The 9,286-nt window shown below is 40.6% G+C and overlaps 1 protein-coding gene and 1 pseudogene across 1 annotated transcript in view; one reads left to right on the top strand and one right to left on the bottom strand.

Moving 5' to 3' along the window:
- The window catches only part of LOC110295777 (murinoglobulin-1), a 363,481-nt gene that overhangs the window by 345,259 nt on the left and 8,936 nt on the right, over positions 1-9,286 (bottom strand). The window contains exons 5-8 of the mRNA XM_029478259.1: positions 6,468-6,488; positions 6,042-6,210; positions 5,576-5,660; positions 4,496-4,583 (exon numbers count right to left, since the gene is read on the bottom strand). Coding sequence (XP_029334119.1) covers positions 4,496-4,583; positions 5,576-5,660; positions 6,042-6,210; positions 6,468-6,488 — 363 coding nt within the window. The remainder of the gene's footprint in view (positions 1-4,495; positions 4,584-5,575; positions 5,661-6,041; positions 6,211-6,467; positions 6,489-9,286) is intronic.
- Positions 819-953, top strand: LOC110296035 (annotated as a pseudogene).

The following is a 9,286-nucleotide window of genomic DNA, read 5'->3' as shown; positions in this document are numbered from 1 at the left end:
TATAGCTGTCTCTTGTGAGACTATGCCGGGGCCTAGCAAACACAGAAGTGGATGCTCACAGTCAGCTATTGGATGGATCACAGGGCTCCCAATGGAGGTGTTAGAGAAGGTATCCAAGGAGCTAAAGGGAACTGCAACCCTATAGGTGGAACAACAATATGAACTACCCAGTAACCCCCAGAGCTCATGTCTCTAGCTGCATATGTATCAGAAGATGGCCTTGCCGGCNATCAGTGGAAAGAGAGGCCCATTGGTCATGCAAACTTTATGTGCCTCAGTACAGGGGAACACCACGGCCAAGCAGTGGGAGTGGGTGGGTAGGGGGTTGGGGGGGTATGGGGGACTTTTGGGATAGTAAAAAGGAAAATACCTAATAAAAAAAACTTAAAAAAAAATACAAGAAACACGACCAGCAGGGAAGCAGGACATGTACAAAGGGTACAGCTTTTCATTAACTGCATCCTAGGATACACGAATTGTCACAGTGTTGGACAAATAAACCAATAGTATAGTTTTGGAAATGACTAGTAACCCCAAGGAGAATTTAAGCAAGTAGATGAAGATATGAATGCTATCAATTCAGAAGAAGACTGAGATACCCAGCAACAGATGTGATGGTTAATAAAAGATAAATAGCATGTGAATCAACCTGAACAGCCAATATAGAAATAGGAATAAACATAGAATTATCAACAATAACCCCAAGTGTAAATGATTTTTAACTCTGTAATTAAGAGTCACAACCCAGGGTTCTTGCTGCAGCAATGCAAGTGGGAGAACCTGGAGTGTGAGCTGGGGACTCCATGGGTTGGAAGAAAATGGCAGGTAAGCCAGCCTTGGGGGAAATCCCAGGCTTCAATCAGGCCAAGCTGAAGAAAACCAAGACTCATGAACATGATAACCTGCCAAGCAAAGAGACCATTGAACAGGAAAAGGAGAGAGAAATTTCCTAGAAGCCTAGGAGGATTTCCCCACCCAACACCGTCATCTCTGAGACCCCCTCATGATGTAGAAGAAGGAAAATGAAACACTGCAGAAAAGCATCTGGAAGACATTCAAAGTGAGAGAGACATATCTAGTCCTGAGTGCTGCTGAAAATAAAAAAAAAATAGAACAGAAATAAATGACGTGATAATATAAATCAAAGATTCAGAAAAATAACAGACAATCCAAACTCTGAAGTAGTAGGTAGGAAGAAATAATAAAAACCAGAGCAGAAGCTGTGGCGAAGAGCAGAAATAAAGAATATAAAGAATCAACGAGTCTAAGAGACAGTTATTTAAGAAGATATGACCAAGAACAATCTTTGGCACAATTGACCAAAAGAAAGAAATAAAAAGACCCAAGTTAATAGAGTCAGGAATGTGCAGGGTACCATTACACAGAAATTAAAGAGGTTTGGACTAGTGTAAAATAANACTTCAAAAACCTGTACTGAATTAATTTAGAAAACTCTAAAAAAGTGGAAAGATTTCTACATTCGTGCAAAACACAAATGTTAAACTAAGAAGTAATGGAAATTTCAACAGTCACATAGACGCTATAGAGAGAAGCCTACTACAGACAGGTAGATGAATGGAATAGAATTGAAGACCCAGAAATGAACCCACACAAGTATTCTCACTTGATCTTTGACAAAGGAGCTAAAACCATCCAGTGGAAAAAAGACAGCATTTTCAACAAATGGTGCTGGCTCAACTGGCAGTTATCATGTGGAAGAATGCGAATTGATCCATTCTTATCTCCTTGTACAAAGCTCAAGTCTAAGTGGATCAAGGAACTCCACATAAAACCAGAGACACTGAAGCTTATAGAGAAGAAAGGGGGGAAAAGCTTGGAAGATATGGGCATAGGGGAAAAATTCCTGAACAGAACACCAATAGNTTGTGCTGTAAGATCAAGAATTGACAAATGGGACCTCATAAAATTGCATAGCTTCTGTAAGGCAAAGGACACTGTCAATAAGACAAAAAGGCCACCAACAGATTGGGTAAAGATCTTTACCAATCCTAAATCTGATAGTGGACTACTATCAAATATATACAAAGAACTCAAGAAGATGGACTCCAGAAAATCAAATATCCCTTTTAAAAAATGGGAAGCTAAACAAAGAAATCTCAACTGAGGAATATCAAAGGGCTGAGAAGCACCTGAAAAAATGTTCAACATCCTTTTTGTTTTGTTTTATTTTGTTTTGTTTTTTTGTTGTTTTTTTTCAAGACAGGGTTTCTCTGTATAGCCCTGGTAGCCCTAGCTGTCCTGGCACTCACTTTGTAGACCAGGCTGGCCTCGAACTTAGAAATCTGCCTGCCTCTGCCTTCCAAGTGCTGGGATTAAAGGTGTGTGCCATCACCGCCCAGCGATGTTCAACATCCTTAATCAGCAGAGAAATGCAAATCAAAACAACCTGAGATTCCACCTCACACCAGTCAGAATGGCTAAGATAAAAAATTCAGATGACTGCAGATGGTGATGAGGATGTGGAGAAAGAGGAACACTCCTCCATTGCTGGTGGGATTGCAAGCTGGTACAACCTCTCTGGAAATCAGTTTGGGGGTTCCTCAGAAAACTGGACATAGTACTACTGGAAGATCCAGCAATACCTCTCCTGGGCATATAACCAGAAGGTGTTCCAACATGTAATAAGGACACATACTCCACTATGTTCATAGCAGCCTTATTTATAATAGGCTGAAGGTTTAAAGAACCCAGATGGATACAGAAAATGTGGTACATATACACAATGAAATATTACTCAGCCATTAAATACAATGAATTTGAGAAATTCTTAGGCAACTGGATGGATCAGGAGGATATCATCCTGAGTGATATAACCCAATCACAAAATAACACACATGTTATGCACTCACTGCATATTAGCCCAGAATCTTAGAATACCCAAGATACAATTTGCAGAACACTTGAATATCAAGAAGAAGGAAGACCAAAGTGTGGTTATTGTGTTCCTTCTTAGAATGGGAACAAAATACCCATGGAAGGAGTTACACAGACAAAGGTCAGAGCTGAGAGGGAAGGAAGGACCATCCAGAGACTGCTCCACCCAGGGGTCTATCCCATAAACAACCACCAAACCCAGACACTATTCCATATGCCAACAAGAATTTGGTAACAGGACCCTGATATAGCTATCTCTTGTGAGGCTATTCTTGGGCCTAGCAAACACAGAAGTGGATGCTCACAGTCACCTATTGGATGGAACACAGGGCCCCAAATGAAGGAGCTAGAAAAAGTACCCAAGGAGCTGAGGGGTCTGGAACCCTATAGGAGAAACAATAATACAAACTAACCAGTACCCTCTAGAGCTCATATCTCTAGCTGCATATGTAGCCAAGGATGGCCTAGTCAGCCATCAATGGCAGGAGAGGCCCTTGGTCTTGGGAAGATTATATGTCCCATTATAGGGGAATGTCAGGGCCAGTAGGAGAGAGTGGGTAGTTTGGGAAGCAGGGCAGAAGGAGGGTACAGGGGACTTTCAGAGAGGAAACTAGTAAAGGGGATAACATTTGAAATGTAAATGAAAAGAATTTCTAATAAAAATACCAATTAAAAAAGACTTGCAAATTGCAGCAGACTTTGAAATCCTTGCGCTTATCTGGGTTTCCTGAGGACTCAGGGCATAACATCAGGATTCTACAAAATAAATCTATAGCAGCAGAACAAAACCTGTTTCCATGCATGGCTTGTCATTTATGTGTGTCACAGACAAGCGAGTCCATCAGCTGATAAACTGATAATCAAAACCAAATAAGAGAATGCTATCGGTGCAGAGATTATCACCATTTACAAAATATACCAGACTCCGACATACAACAGTGCATGTTTTCTGCCATATGGGAGGTAAAACAAAACAGAACCAGAAGACAACAAAACAGAAGTTGTTCCATTTGGGAAGAGGAAGGGTCTGGTGTGAGGAGGAATGGAGAGAATGGGGTAGGTGATGAAGGATGTAACCAAGTACATGATTCACTTGTATGAATTTATCATAAAGAAGCCTAACACTTACTTACATTTTATATATGCTAATTGAAATATACATTTTAGGAATAATCTATAAGGCATGGAAGTAGTAGAGGTTACATAGGAAGAGGAGAAGGACACATAAGAGTGAGGAACTTCAAGAGAGCAGAGGTGGCAATGGGACAGGGGATATGGTTGGAATATGTGACACTCTTGTATGGAAATGTCATAAACCTACTATTTCATACAATGAATATATACTCAAAATAAATTTGGTGGCTAAGTAAAGTTATTGAAATATCCCTTTAATAGTAGTGGATCTCAGAATTATCTCTTTTGTCAGTGAGGGGCTTAGATGGGTTTGCATACAAGCTTGGCTAGTGTTCCATCCCTGGGCTACAGCCCGAGGTCCCAGAATATCCTCTTTTATTGTGTGGGTATGTGTGTCCTCTTCTTTTTGCTGTCTGAATTCCTGTTAGTTAGCCTTTAAAACATGCCTTAGAATGGATTCACTCACCTGGGAATTGACTTCTTTGCATCTAGTCTCAGTCTCATGGCAGACGCTTATCTTCACATGTCCTGGGACAGGCTTCCCATAGGTATATCTGTCACAAGATAAATTCACAGAAACGAAGAGTCTTTCAAAAGGAGAGACAAACTGTCTTTCACTGAGTCTGTTTGGTTTCATAACGACAACAAACATGTCCCATTTTTATTACCTCCTGACAACTTCTAACGGTATATGTTAAAAATTTGGGATATAAATTAATTGGTAGATAGATAGATAGATAGATAGATAGTAAAAAAAAATTAGATGTATTAAGTATCTATGGAAGATATGGTTTTCACCCTTTTGTGGTTCTGAAAAAGATTAAGTAAGCAAACCAGCATTCTCAGCTACTAAATGATGGGGCTTAGACAAATAGAGGGCATGAGAATCACTCATAGCTGCTGTAACAAACCTCACTCCTTTGCCTTTGCTCTACCCATTTTAGTTTTTGAGCATGACCATTGTAAGGACAAACAGCTGTGCGCTAAGGTTTTTGTCTTCTGTTTGATTTAGGCACATATTGCAAGTCACATCTCATATGGTTCTAGACTTAAATAGAAATTTTAGTTGTTGTAGTAAATGTCCTCATTATTCAGGTATAGAAATGCAAGCGGGAAGACTGAGATGTCTAAAGTTTAAACTTGATATGCAGTGGATTGACCTGGAGGCAGATTAAGAGCTGTTTTTTCTCTACTCTTTCTGTCAGCCCATAAGAGGCCAGCAAGATGCCTTGATTTAGTGCCTCTGTTCTCTTCACATGGTCAGTGGGCCTTATTAAGTCCCTTCCTGTCTCCAAAGGCAGGACCTCTTTATTGCCTCATAAGATTGATTCATCTATTGATATCAGCAATGTATGCAATGAAGGATTGTAATGTAATTGGTGCAGAGTAGGAAAGAACAAAAATGAGCACTACAGGGGGGAACATTCTAGTGGGGAAGGACATAACTGTAGCATTTTCTACATATTCTACAAAGAGACATCATCCCAGGGATTTTCTCTGTCTGAGTACTTTCTTAAGGGTAGAAGTACAGAAGCCAGCAACTCACTTTGCACATGCAGTCACACTGAGCACTTCATCATTCACAGAGATGGCATTTGGGAACTTCAGGTCGACTTCAAATCTGGGAAGNACTATTGGGAGAGAGAGGAGACCCTCAGGAGTGGACTGACTTGTCTAGTTGCCTAAGTGACCACTCTCTGCCCAGAAATGGTGATTTCACATTATTAAGGCATGACCCACCCCAATAAAGTTGGAATGATGAGTGGTTATACACTATATCACTTCTTGAAAATCACAGGGATATCTACTTAAATAAGAAAAACNAACAAACAACAAAACAAAACAAGTAATTTGCTTCTGAAAAATCCCAGAACTTTCTGAAACTCCAATGTTGCTAGATGGATAGCCTTAGCTAGAGTCAGATGGAACTCATTTTGTACAAAGTAATTCATCCTATGATAACCAGAATCCNAAGAGACCTGCTTTTTCTTTTTGGTCTTCCCAATCCATACCAAATTCCATCACAGTAAANAAGCGTTCTTCCTTTGCCCCTGACTGTTTTTGCATCACTATCTTGTAGGGGCCCTGAATGGGCTCTGCTGCCAGGCTGAAGGACATTTGCATAAGCCCATTCTCAGTCTTAATATCCTCCCACTGCATAATTCGGTTCTTTTTCGGATCCTGTAAAAGAGGTTGTAAATTTTCTAAGTCAATAAAGTATTAAGAACAACAATGCATANAGGATGCTGTTGATGGAAGCATTTTGAAACTTGGTAATTTTCTTTTGTGGAGCAAGGAATAAAGGTGAAGTAGGAAATAACAAGCCAGTTATCTNGAATGGGGGAGGGCTGCCGACCCATAGCAGTTAGACATTCCAATGTCAGGTTACTTTCATAAGATTGAGTTCTCTCTGATTACAAAACACTTAAGTTTCTTACCTCAATGTAAGCCAGAGGAAACTGAAACACAAGGAAAACAGTGTTAGTTTAGAACATCAGGCCACACCCCCTTTTGCAAACATGTTTACAAAGATATTTACATTGATTACTCAAAACTATCAAAATCATAGTCATGAANTAGCAACAAAAATAACCAAAAAAATGTGGTTGGGGGGGTCACCACAACATGAGGACCTAGATTAAAGGGTCTCAGTATTTGGAAGAATAAGAACCACTGATTTAGAAATTTCCTACACACAGCGAATTCAATAGATTTATAGAATAGGCTGTAGGATAGGAGTTTCAGCCAAAATGTGAGGAACTTCATATTCAGTAACAAAGTCAATTGTAAGCCAATTCACCAACATAGAGAACTCTTATGTGTATTTTCTAGAACTAACTGAGTCATACAAATCACTCAATAGATTGGGACTTACTCTACTCAAAAAGTACTTTGAGGAACATCATCAGTAAGATTTCTCTGATGTTCTGGGAGACCTGCCCTGAGCCTTTACAGTATGGAGATTACAGAATTTAATGTCCCAATCAGGAATATTTTTAGTGTGAAGTGGGGTTACTAGTTTTAAATATATCCAATCAAAACGTATAACTTGCAAGAGTCTTGGACAAGCCATATACAAACACTACACACAGGCAGTGCCTTCCATTCCTTGTCTGATGAGCCACAGAGGGATTAGCTTGTTTAGTCAATACTCACCTCCTGAACATAGCTCAACAGACTAAATCAGTGCCTAACTCTGCCCAAGAAATAGAAAGAAAGGACTCAGTAGCTGCTCTTGCTTCAAAGGAGAGTTGCTGCTGATCAGGGCAAGGGCTGCAAGTTCAGAGCTTTTAATGGTGAAGTGTTTCTGATCAACTCAATGAAGTGTACATAGGAAGGACAGACAGGAACAGGAGGAACATTTAAGGTTCTCTGGTAACTGAGCTGTCTAAAGAGGCATGCTTATTTTAGGCAAGCACAAGTTTAAAGAAGACGGAGTCATTTATAGCACTGGAAAACAGATCAAGCAATGGCAGTCACAGGGAATTACAGTGATAGTGAACTCATTTCTGAAAGTATAGGAAAATAAGCCATGACAACGGATCATGGAAATGTGGTACAGGGGTAAAAAATGGAATTTTTTAGCTATAAAACCTAAAGTCACAAAACTTGCAGGGAAATGGACAGAACTTTAAAAAGTTACAGAGATAAGGCAGGCTCAGAAAGTTAACTGCTGGGTGACCTTTCTCACATGTGGCTCCTCACTTCAAATATCTATAGTTATGTGTTTAATCTGGAGTACCTGTGAAAACACAGAAACAAGAAGAGGGCCTGGTTGGGAAATTCCTCAAGTAAGGGAGATGGCATGTTGTAGGTGACATGAAAGCACCTTGTACTTGTGGGGAGTGAGGAAAATAGTTGAAACTGGCATGAGTATGTGGGGTGAAAGAAGGTAGGGAGAGGGTAGGAGAAAGGAGGACCAGAGATGTGAGAAAAGGGTTGTTAGGGTAAGAGGGGAGGGTGGTTGAAGTGAGATGGGAGAGTGGGTGAAGTGAGAGGGGAGGGTAGGAATGGTGAGAGGGTTAACCAACTCTAACAATCTACAAAACAGTCATGTGGAAACTTACAGATTTATACTTGAATTAGAAATATAAGTTAAAAGGAGAGTTAGAAGGAAGATTCACTGCATTTCTTGAAAATGCTGTACCGGAAGGTCAAGGGTCACTAAACAAAGGTCTCAGTACTAGGCATGAGATACTTCCTCCCTGAGTTGTTTGTCAGGGAGGCCTAGAGACTTTCCAAACAATAAAGCATCTTGTCACTCTTCTCGATTGCCTGCAATAACTAGGTTGATAATATTCTATCGTGGAAGACACCACACACCTTAGGTAAAGGTTGTAGAGAAATGAAGCTGGTACTGTGGCTTCCTCCCTGCTGCCAAGCCTTCTCAATGCTACAGAGTACTGTAGAGATGGCTGCCAGAGAGGAGACATCAATGGTCTCATCGAGCTGAGAACCCTGTGAAGTATAGTCCCAATCTGCCAGGTAAGATGTACCCATTAAATAGTGGTGCAACTTTTATGGTGGCAACCAACTGATCACTGATTAGGTTTGACTCTTGTTCTGCAAGATGGAATTCATATCAGGTACTGAAAACAAAGTCAACAGCCCACGACTGAGGAAGTCTTAAGCCCAAGGGGTCAGGGTCTGGGGGATGATACTTTTGTATAGCTAATTTGTCATGGTGCCAATTTGTCTTCTTAATAATTTATGCTTANATTCATACACAAATACTACACTCAGATTGAAGGAGAAAAGCATTCAACCTGCAGTGTGACCTGGCTTCAGGACAGTAGGCATCCTCTATTTTCTGTGTACTTTATTTCCTGACCTTTTGAATTAGTTGGTACCTGGGACAGACACTTTCTCTTTCCTGTTCTCACTCTCAGCTTTAAGTACTGAAGAGGAACAGGAATCAGAGTAGGAAGGAGAAGAAGGAGGAGGAGGAGAAGAGAAAGAGGGGAGGAGGAAGAAGGATGAGAAGGAGATGAAGAGGAGGGGATAGGAAGAAGAGGAGGAGGAAGGTACAAACTGAAGTTTGAATTTTATAAAATTAGGATGATCCAAGGGAATAAAAGAAAAGTAATTGTTGTGTTAACAGATTTAGAGAACATTACTTGAGCCAGGCATGGTGGCATATGCTTTAATACCAGCAATCTTCGTGGCAGAGGCAGAGGCAGAGGAGGCAGAGGCAGAGGCAGAGGCAGAGGCAGAGGCAGAGGCAGAGGCAGAGGCAGAGGCAGAGGCAGAGGCAGAG

The sequence above is a fragment of the Mus caroli genome, chromosome 6 (genome assembly GCF_900094665.2).
Source record: "Mus caroli chromosome 6, CAROLI_EIJ_v1.1, whole genome shotgun sequence".
Lineage (NCBI taxonomy): Eukaryota > Metazoa > Chordata > Mammalia > Rodentia > Muridae > Mus > Mus caroli.
Note: the sequence above shows the minus strand (reverse complement) of the source record. Positions and strands in the feature narration are given on the sequence as shown.